The 11,564-nt window shown below is 34.5% G+C and overlaps 1 protein-coding gene across 8 annotated transcripts; it reads right to left on the bottom strand.

Moving 5' to 3' along the window:
- Positions 1-574: 574 nt before the first annotated feature.
- On the bottom strand, positions 575-9,950 carry LOC101260891 (F-box protein CPR1-like). 8 transcript variants are annotated; one of them, XM_069291408.1, is made up of 9 exons: positions 9,690-9,950; positions 9,526-9,609; positions 9,108-9,163; positions 8,132-8,342; positions 5,641-5,790; positions 5,479-5,561; positions 2,494-2,738; positions 2,327-2,379; positions 575-2,065 (listed from the first exon to the last, which is right to left on the bottom strand). In XM_069291408.1, exons 7-9 carry the CDS (start codon positions 2,666-2,668, stop codon positions 977-979), a joined length of 1,317 nt encoding a protein of 438 aa, XP_069147509.1. In that variant the 5' UTR covers positions 2,669-2,738; positions 5,479-5,561; positions 5,641-5,790; positions 8,132-8,342; positions 9,108-9,163; positions 9,526-9,609; positions 9,690-9,950; the 3' UTR covers positions 575-976. The 8 variants fall into 8 exon arrangements, with proteins under 8 accessions (XP_069147509.1, XP_069147513.1, XP_069147508.1 ...); XM_069291412.1 differs by lacking the exon at positions 8,132-8,342 and having other exon boundaries at positions 575-1,456; positions 2,042-2,065; XM_069291407.1 differs by having other exon boundaries at positions 8,132-9,163.
- Positions 9,951-11,564: the final 1,614 nt, after the last annotated feature.

Below are 11,564 nucleotides of genomic sequence, written 5' to 3'. Positions count from 1 at the left end.
TGTTAATACAATTCACTAGTTTCATTTTTTTTTCAAATTTTATAATTGTGAATATTCATTTCTATCCAGCCCATGGCAACTCACTTGCAAGACGAAATACTTATCGACATCCTCAACATGTTACTCTTCTTCGGTTCAATTTTGTTCCAAAATTTTGGAAAATATTGATCGTTGATCCTTACTTTATCATGTATTTAGATGGTCTGCATGGCTCATAATCATGGGGTATCATCATCAGGTAGGCTCCAAATTCTGTAGTGTTCATGTTTGGTGATTTCCAGAACAAACTCATCAGAGCCAGCCAGGCAATAAAAACATCACAACAATAGCAGCAATTACATACGACCTATACACAATCATAACATGCTTTTCTAGGCCGCTAAGTCAGGAATAGTGTTAACGATAAACAATACATCGCGTTTGTGGTAGACAACTCAATAGAATAAGGCTACTAGTCAAATAGTACAGCAACATACATGCCATCCTTACCATACCTTTCAAACAAAAGCATCAATAAGGTGTTAAGGTCTTCATTACGACCAACCTACTTTAATTCATCAAAATCTCAACCAAATTAACAACTAACAACAACAAGAAGCTATCATTATCTCACAAGAGCGGTGAGCTCTTGAAGAAATATAAAAAACACATACATTCAAATTATCGTTTGTGAGAATTTCAGTTACTGTGCTAGGAAATATTAGAAAAACAAATGTCATTCCTGCTAATAACATAAGCAATGCACTCTTATCAATTTCTCACAATCAACATGCTTTGGAAACCTCTATTCCTTACAGAATGCATATATATTCCTTCTGTAAACACCTAGGAGTTAACAAAAGATATACATGTTGCATTTCTCCATTAAAACATATCTGATCTATTTCAAGACGAGTACTCCACATAATGGATAGACGAACACTTCTTTCTCCAAGATATCTGCTGGTATTAATTTCTCCTCCCCCAGACCTGCCAGCTAAATATCACATTGTACTCCAAAAACTGGTGATCTTGGAGAAATCAAGCTTTCTGTAAAAGGATGTGCCTCTAATAAGGTATGACCTTCGGGCCATGCTCCAAATGGTCCACTACGTGTCCTTAATGAACCCCCAACAAAGCACCTGAATAGCAGTTCACCATCCGGAAACCTATATTTCGGTATAGCATAAACAATATAGGGATCTTCGATAGATAAGAATGGAATCCAAGATTTCTTGATACCATACTCTTTCAATACCCATAACTTAATAGTACTGTTACTCTGATCACAAGGACGATTAGAATGAAGAGAAAGCATTCCATCCAACAGTGTAACACCAATAACATCCGTGACTGAAAATTCCTCCGGTAAGGGAATCTCTCCATGCACTTCATTCAAAATACTAAACGAAACCATCACAGCATGATTTCGTGACATAGCGATCCAATGAAATGCCGCATGTGCAAATGTCAAAAACTGCACAGCAAACATCAGACTGTAAATGCCATGAGGATGCTTAACACTTCTTTTCCAAGAGCCACCTTTCAGTACAAAAATTTCACAAGGTAAATCCATATGCTGAAAAATCTGAACAATCTTATACTTGCCACTGGTTGAGTCATAACCCAAACCAAAACAAGAACTTTTGTTCAGTCGAAATTCTGGAGAAGGAAGTTCAATTGATTCTCTTGTGGAGGGGTTCCACAGCAAAAATGTGGTGTCTTCATTCAAATTACCAGGAACCTCCATAACAGCCAATCCATCATAACAACAATGGATTGTGCATGGGAATGGTGTAGGGTTTGAAGGGAAATCGAGTTTTTGTACATCCTCAACCAGCTGAACAGGCGACAAAGGACAACAATACATGGAACATATACCATTATTACGGCAACTTAGGCTAGTAAGAAGTTTTTGAGAATCTTGATCATTCTTGGCACGATTTAGATGCTTCATCTTCAAGTATGGATCGGAGATCAATTTTTCCCAAAATTTTGACACACATTTGAATCGAAGTAGAGACTTCACAGGTAACCTGCTAAGGATGTCCATAAGTATTACCTCTGAGAAGTGAATTGCCATGGCCTAGATATGACAAGAAAGAGCGATCAGACAATTTTTTGTAAGTATTCATATATATTAGAAATTTGAACCAAGAATTCAGAAAAGATAAACCTGAATTTGTTTTATTTCTTCTATTTACTATTTAGCAACAAATACAGAATTGAATATTTCAAGTGGAGAATACTGAAATTACTCGGCTCTTGGCAATGGCACCAAGTAAACATACCAAGCATCTAAGTACCAACCAACAACAATTAAAAATACTCAGAAATCAGAACTTACATCAACATCCATCTGGTCTGTGTTATCATTTGATGGCTCTACAGCGCTCTTCCCTGATTTAATTAAAAAATTAACTCTGATTATAAAGAAAAACACACACACACACACACACACAGAAGATTTAAGATATAGCTGGTGAAATAGTCGAGGTGCATAAACACAGATACCTTTTGAAAGCTGATTAAACTTTTGGATTGCATCAATTCCACTGCTAATAAGAATTTGATTGGAAAGATCAACCTCTAACTTTGGAGTTGCAATGGACTTCATCTTCTGTTTTTGTATCTCTAGAGCAGAACTACTATCTGCTAACTTTCCCTTATTCTTAATTTTCCGTCTCATCTTTCTTTGGAGTGATTACTGGTTTCTCAATTGCTAAGTATTGATTGAAGAAACTCAATCTTTCTTTAATCTGCAAAAGAAAGGTCTTATTGAAGGAGACTAGGGATTTGTTGCTAATCAGGTACTATCATCGAGCTGCAATTGCTTGAAAAAAAAATCAATTGAAACATCAGGTGGTATAAAAGGAAAGACTTTACCTGTGTCGCTCAATGATCGGATGCACAGTCTTGTTTTCTAGGGTTTTTTTTTCTTTTAAAAAAACTTTCATCTTGTTCATTCATTATCACAATTTGTGCAACTCAATTATTAATTAACGGGTTTAATTAATGCAATTATTAGATAGTTAGGCGTCATTTGGCGTGAAGTATAAGATAATAATAATCCCAGGGATAAAATGCAGGACTATTTTATCCGGAGTTTGGTTAGAGGTATTAGGCAATCCTGGGATTATTTATTCCACCATTTAAACCTTAATTATGGGATAAGTTATCCCATATACATGGTAGAATAATTAATCCTATGATAACTTGTTCCCAACCAAACGACCCCTTAGAGTATTATAAATTAGAAAACTTCTTTTTATTGTAAAAAGAAGAGTATTACAATGCGAATGATTTCAAGATGCGAATAATAAATTATCATGACAAAGGAGAAATTTTGCAGGGACAACTGTTTGAGAAATGAACTTTTTATTATTTATTGCAATTTATGATTCTTTGTCATATCACAGTAAGATTCCTTTTGAGCAAACTGAAAATAGCATGAGAAAATGTTAGATTGTGGTCTAAATTTGTTGTAAGTTATTCAAATGTTCAACGACAATCTAATATTTTAACAGTAAGATTGGGGAACTTATGAACAAACAGGTGACAAAATCTAATGTTATTTGGAAGGTAACTTTTAAGGGCTATATTTGCACAACTTCGAAAAATGACATCATAAATGGTGGTGTAAAGAAGGACATTTGTGTAAATTGACAAGAGGTGCACTGTTAATTCACATAGAAGAAGCTCCAAATATGAGACAAAAGGAAAATTCCCAACAAAGAAAGAAACTAATATCTCCCAATCAACTTCCCGACAGTATTTTTCTTTCTGCAAGTTTTTTTACCTTGGGTTTCCAGGTGTCACCGTCTTTTTAGGGATGACCACAATTTTCAAATGCAATGAGAAGAATTCAAAGAAGATGTATATTTTTTTTTATGACCTGGTGTCCGGGACATCTTTTTCTTTTCCGCACCTCGACTAATTCCACGGATACCTTCCACCTCCCACAAGCAACATGTACCAGGTAAGATGGATGTTGTTGATCAGGTTACTTCATTTGTTTGTTGAACTTAGTATCTAGGATTATTTGCTATGGCCAAAAGGTATTTATTGCTGTGTTTTCGTTTTACACAAATTATTGTTAAAAAAATTAGACCCTGGTGGAAATATGTGGCTGAACAATCAGTCTCAAAATATGTAGCGGAACAATGAGTATTTTATACAATCTCTGCAGTTTTTCCTCACGGGTCTGGTCACTAGAATTCCCTGGAATTTTAGAGCACATGTGCTCTAGGGAGACAGAAATCCAAACACAAAGCCGACAAATCATTACCAAGCAGCAATAGCTTCCATCATAGAACCACTAGAAAACAATGTGAGAAAACTAATTGATGCCTTTTTTACATCCATGACAGTTTATGCATTCACCGAGTTATTTTGTCAAACTAGACACAACAATCATAGCTAAGGCAATACTTCACCCAATTATTCTTACATGGGGCCGATGCCAATTGACAAGTAATTTCATCTGCTTGAAATTTTCTAATTTATGATTTCTCAGTTAACAGTAAACAACATCAACTACCCGGTGTAATCCTACATGTGAGTCTAGGGAGGAGGGTGGCGTGCACGCAGCGTTGCCCCTACCTTGTGAAGGTAGATAGGTTGTTTTCGATAAATCCTAAGCTCAAGTAAAGCATAACAAAATCAAATATGTAAAGCAGATACATCAGCGGAGAAGTCATGCTGAAAACAATGAAGAAGAGAATAATAGCAACAACAAATAATATGAAAGTCGAAGCAAAGAAAACATAGGTAATACTAAAGTCAAAGAATACGGTAGTAGAAAAGTAATAATAACAACACAGATAAGTAACTAGACAACGCTTTGGACTACCTACAAATCTTCTACCCTAATCTCCATCCTCCATATCTTCCTAGCTAGTGTCATATCCTCTGTAAGCCGCAAGTGTGCTAGTAAGTTGATGAAATCGTGAAATTTTCTAGATTTATCTTTTCTAAACTATTAGATGAAATTGTTTAATATTTAAATACAATTAAGAAATTGTACAGTCACATTTTCTTTTCTATCTAGCCCATGACAACTCACTTCCAATAAGAAATACTTATGGACATCCTCAATAGGTTACCCGAGTGGTCTCTTCTTTGATTCACATACAACAAAAACATACTCAGCGCAATCCCACAAAGTTAATAGGGAGGATATAGTGTACGCAAACCTTACACCTACCTTAACTATGTGTTAACGAATATCGGAATGCATTTGCTTTATTATACATGATCCCAGGCTTTTCACGCCAAACAAAACTATAGGTTTGAGGATAATTAACTCCTACTTCAATTCATATATTTTGATTGTACGGGGCATTATTTAAAGGCATCCAAAGGACCATTTGGACTTTGGCCTTGACGTGATACAGCTCGGACTAGAATCGCTTAGCTATAGCAAACAAACCTAGAAAATAGAATCAAATTCAAACCAATAACAATTAAACTCAATTGTAAGCAACACCCTGAACTCACCTGATCAATAGTTCCACTAATTCTTTTTTGATAATCGCAGCATCCTGTGTGCCAGCTTGGTGTATACTAATTCCACGGGATACCTGTCACATCACACTGGAATCTAAGTTCAACAAAAACACAAGAGAAAAGTAAGCAACATAACCCAGAATCAAAACTCACCCAAATTATTATTTGTTACCTCCCCCAAATGGTGGTTCACATCTTCTCTATTGATAACATTTTCTTATTGAAAAGCTTTGCCTTTTTTTTGTGAAAAGATTGCTTCTTTTGTTGAGCTTTGAAGGCTCTCTGCTTCAATTGAAAAAATTTCTACAATTCCCAAATTCAATTTTAATTGTAGGGCGTTTTAAATTGAAGAAAGATTGAGATATATGTAGGTAGGGTTACCCAAGCTCTTAGATCCTTGGGCCCGATTCTTTTCTTTCTTTTACTAGGTTGGAGGTTTTGAGTTAAAAGGGTTTAGACATTTTTTTTTAATCATTACAAAATATTTGGAGTGTAAATGAAGTGACGTAATTCATGCGATTTATGCGAAAGTGAGGTTTGATATATAGGTCATAAGAATTAAAAGGGAAAGATGGACCCAACCCGGCCCAATCAATCACTCCCTAAGTCAACAAAAAAAAACCCTAGCAAGCATATCCAAAATCACAAGTCTTTTCAATGAAAACTCAAAAATTTTCAAAGTTCAACAAAAGAAGATGAAGAAATCGATTTCAATTACAGAAAAGCAAATGAATATTGTTGATCATGTAAGTTACCTACAATTGTTTTACTTACTTTACATTTCTATGTATATGTTTTGAAGATAACATTTTATTATCTATTTATCTAGCCCATGACAACTCATTTTCTAGACGAAAAACATATGGACATCCTCACCAGATAACCCGTGCACACTCTTTTTCAATTCAAATGTATTTCAAAACCTTGGAAAAAACATTGATTTCAATGCCCTCACTTTGAAAAGAAACATCTCAATCTGGCCAAGAACGACCTCAATTCACAAAAACTCCTTATTTGGCAATGTTGTCCTAAAGATAGTAAATATAACATGTATTGTTTGAATTTATCGTCAGATCAACCAGTTGAGAATGTGCGAAAACTTGATTTCCCTTTAATCTCTAGACCATATATTTGTTCAATCACTTGCTCTTGTGATGGCTTGGTTCTTATGATGGTAAATGAAAATACTGAGGGCGGAGACGACATATATTTGTTGTGGAACCCCTCCACGGGAGAATCAATTATACTTCCTGATGCACAACTTTCACCAGATCAAAGTGGTCGTATGGGATTGTGTTATGACTCAAATTCTGGTGACTATAAGATCCTATATATTCTTCCTGATATAGATATCCTCCGTGACATAGATAATACTGGAAAGTTTTTCGCGTTGAAAAGTAGTTCCTAAAGAAATATTGACAAACATCCTCGTGGCATGTTAGGAGAATTGATACTCTGGGCTCTGACAATGAAGAATTTAAGTAGCACGAGATGCCTCAATGGAAGCTTTTGATGGATCTATGGCTAACTGTCCTTGCATCAGAAGGAACTTTGAAAAAGGTAAACATCATGGTAAAGACTCAACTACTATGCAAAGTATTTGAGATGCAATAAATTTGTATACCTTTAAAACGAATGCACTATCCACATAAGACTTAGACTAGACAAGATCTAATAAAGTAAAAGAGAAAATGGGTTTAAACCACTTCTTACTTAGCAATGAAATTGAATACTCTTAGGGCATCATACATAAGTAAACACTGCACTTTTAGAGATTGAATGACAATCAAGTTTTTTGTACATTCTCAACCAACGATAACAGAAAACAAATATGATGATATTAAAAGCAATGCAGTTTTTTCAAATTCTCACATTTTTTCACAAGCTGAGAAACATGTGTTCCATACACAATGCATATAGATTCTTTCTGTAAACACATAGGTATTTATTTATTTATTTTCGAAATGGTAATGATGTAAACACATAGATTTAACAAAAGATATATATGTTGCTTTTCTCCATTGAAACATCTCTGGTTTCATTCAAGCCAAGTACTCCAAGATATCTGCTGGTATTAATTTTTTGCCCCACCCACCCCCAGCTAAAGATGACATTATACTCCAAAAACTAAGAAGAATATGAGAGTTGTAACACAGAGAAAAGAAGAAAAAGTGTGGAGTGATTAGCTTCAAAATTATCACGAACCTCCATAACAACCAGGCCATCATAACAACAATGGATTACGCAGTGTGATACCGTAGGGTTTGAAGGATAACCCATGGCAACTCAAAGGAAATACTTATGAACATCCTCAGTAGATTACCTGAGCAGTCTCTTCTTTAATTCACATACCCAATGTAATCACACAAAGTGTGAAATCGAGAGGATAAAGTGTACGCAAACCTTGCACCTACATCAGACTATGATATATTGTTAAGGGACATTGTGATGCATTTTCTTTATTATATATGATCCCGGGTTTTTTCACGCCATACAAACTATAGGTTTGAGAATGATGAACTCCTAATAACATTTTACAACATCGAAAGGAGCATTTGGATTTTGGCCATACAGTTCACAGTTCAGACTGTTTTCAATCAAAACATCTGAACAGTAAGCAAATAAGTAAGAAATCAGAACTCACCGGATCAATATCCATCATTATTTGACGCCTCCCCTCCTCCAAATTGAAAAGCTTTGCCTCTTCATCTATTTGGCTTTAATTTGAATTCTAGAGTTTTTAATATAGCAGAAAAATTGTGCGGTTTGGTAAATTGGGAATGATAGATGGGCCGGTTTGGATTCTCCCAATTTTCAGGTCTCTTCCGGACTATATAGTTCAAATGTTAATGATTCTGTGATTTAAAGAGTTCTAAATAAGCAACGATTTTTAACATGAATATAAAATTTCCCGCTACAGTTATTGAGTTCAATGAACTAGTACGCGACATTCTAAATTTGCTCTTAGCCTCTAATTCTTTTCATATACTTGACATGCAATTTACTTTTTCTCTTTTATGTAGTATATAATTTACTTTTAACATTTAAATTTAGTATAATTGGAGTTGTCAAAATAGGATGACCCAACTCAATCCAACTCTAACGGGCTAGAGAGTTAAAATGGGTTAGGAGGGGCTGACCCTTTTAATTAAAGAACCTATAATATAGCAGTTCAATCCAGTTCTAAGCGGGCCACAGGTTGGGACGGATTGATCATTCAACCAAAAAATTAACAATATTACTCTCTTAGAAAGAGTATCGAAAGTTGACGTTTATGAACACGACATCAAATAAATATAATTACATTTATTAATCACACATTCGCTGAACACCTGTATTTGTTTTATTTCTTCTATCTACTATTTAGCAGCAAATAAACTAGGCTCTTGGCAGTCGCACCAAGAATAAAAAGCATAAATTTCACATTCTTTTCCAATGGGGAAGAAGAAGAATATATAGAATTGGCGTTGTTAGGTAACCATACTATCTTCATTGGAAAAAGTTTATCTTAAGGGAGGTTATCACCTGGAAAAATGTTTAACATACAAGCATCTAAGTCCAACCAACAACAATTAAAAATACTCAATTGTAAATAACACCGCCAAGAAATCAGAACTTACCCAATCAACATCCATCTGGTCTGTGTTATCATTTGATGGCTCCATAACGCTCTTTCCTGATTTAATTAAAAAGTTAAGATTGGTTATAAAGCAAAATAGAGGGAGAAGACTTAGGATGTTGCTGGTGAAATAGTCGAGGTGCATAAACACACACAGAGACACAAAAATAGATGCACAAAACAAAAAAAATGCATTTTCTTTATAATACATGATCTCGGGCTTTTTCACGCCATACAAACTATGGGTTTGAGGATAATGAACTCCTATTTCAAATTCATACATTTTGATTGTACAGGGCATTATTTTACGACATCCAAAGGACTAGAATCGCTTAGCTATAGCAAACCGACCTAAAATATGTAATCGAATTCCAACCAATATTAATTAAACTCAATTGTAAGTAACACCCTGAACTCACCTGATCAATAATTCCATTGATTCTTTTTTGATAACCACGGCATCCTTCGTGCCAGCTTGGGCGTACACCAATTCCACGGGATACCTATCACATCACACCGGAATCTAAGTTCAACAAAAACTCAACAGTAAAGTAAGCAACACGACCCAGAATTCAAAACTCACCCAAATTATTATTTGTTGCCTCACCCAAATCATGGTTAGCATCTTCTCTATGGCTAACATTATCGCATTGAAAAGCTTTGCCTTTGTTTTCTTTGCTTCTTTTGTTAAGCTTTGAAGACTCTGCTTCAATTGAAAAAATTTCTGCAATTTCCGAATTCAATTTGAATTTTAGGGCATTTTGTATGGCAGAAGGATTGAGAGATATGCGGGTCGGGTTACCCAAGCTCCTATCTCCCTTGGGTCCGATTCTTTTCAATCTTTTGTTAAGTAATTTTGGTTCACTTTGAGATAAATATTAGTCGAAAGGGCTTAGACTGAGCATGATCCATACAAAATATTGTGAGTGAAAATAAAGTGCCGTAATGCATGAGAATTATGTAGAAATAAGGCTTGACGTAAAGGTATTACTAGGAAAAAGAAATTCAAGTATTTTTAATTTTATTGAGAGAATCAGGAAAATGGACGATAATGTCACTTATCGTATTGGTGCAGGATGGATAAGAGGGAGGCTCGATACGATGCATATTTAGCTTAATAAGAACATGACCCTAGATAAAGGGGTATGTACATCTCGCACAATTTTGTTGTTCGATTTTTGTTACTATGTATTGTTTCTTGTATCTCGATTGGTAGTTTTCATTATGTTATTATCTATATTTTCGATATTATTTGATGTTTCCTATACTTCAGTTATTACTTTATTTCATACTATATTGGACTTTTTTTAACTCAAGAATTTGTCGAAACACATACTTTAAAATAAAAGAGAAGCTTTCACATATAGCCACTTAAAAATAATCTAATTCCTCTCCATAGATATAGTTTAATAATTACAATTCGTGAGGTACATGTTATAGGGAGGAGAGAGGCGAGCGAGACTGGGAGAGAGATGAGAAAGGCACGAGGGAAAGGGAAAAGAGTGAGAGAAAGATGAATTGTATATGCATATAGGTTAGATAATTGTATATCATACATATGTATTTGTATATATGGAAAGTGAGATTTGGGAGAGAGAGGAGAGAAGTGAGCAAGAGATGGCAGAGAGTGGGAGAGAGGTGAATTCTATATGTATATCAGTTAGATAATTGTATATTATACATGTGCATTTGTACAGTATGGCGTATTATACATACATACATATGTATATATGTATATACATATATATGTGTATACACACACACACATATATATAGATATATATGTATATATGTATGTATGTATGTATGGCAGTCAGCCCACATAATTAATGTTAATGATAGTCGCGAGCGGTAATTATAGCAACTATAAAATAAGTAATTAAATAGTACTCATAAGTTTATTTAGCCACATACTTTTTCCTTAAAATAATGATAAGACACGCGCGCGCGCGCACACATATATATACACACACACTCTATCCTCGTAAACTTTATTTTGTGTGACTGGACCACGTATATTATTGTTGTAGTGTAGAAAAATTGAAAGGAAAATTACATGATTAAGCAAACTTATACTAGTTAGTTAGTTATTATAGCCTGAGTTTATTTTTATTGCCACTCACCACTAATTCTTGGTTATAATTACGTGGTTTACCTTTTATTTGTATAAGTGTGTGTCGTTGTTCCTTTTCCATATATACAAATGATCCCTTCGCTTTCTCATAATCCTTTACCTTATTTTCTCCTTAAATCCCTCAACAAAAAATGATTTCAAAAATTTTAAAAATCAATTTTTCCTTGTCAAATCACGCTTCCTGATTTTCATGGCAATATGCAGTTACATTTCTTCCTTTTTTGTGGTTTCATTCTTGTCCTTTTGATTTGTATATGTCTTCAGTTTTATGTGATTTTTCTGATTTATAATTAGATAATCAAATTTATGGATGAAGAATTATCC

The sequence above is a fragment of the Solanum lycopersicum genome, chromosome 11, assembly GCF_036512215.1.
Source record: "Solanum lycopersicum chromosome 11, SLM_r2.1".
Classification (NCBI taxonomy): Eukaryota; Viridiplantae; Streptophyta; class Magnoliopsida; order Solanales; family Solanaceae; genus Solanum; species Solanum lycopersicum.
Note: the sequence above shows the minus strand (reverse complement) of the source record. Positions and strands in the feature narration are given on the sequence as shown.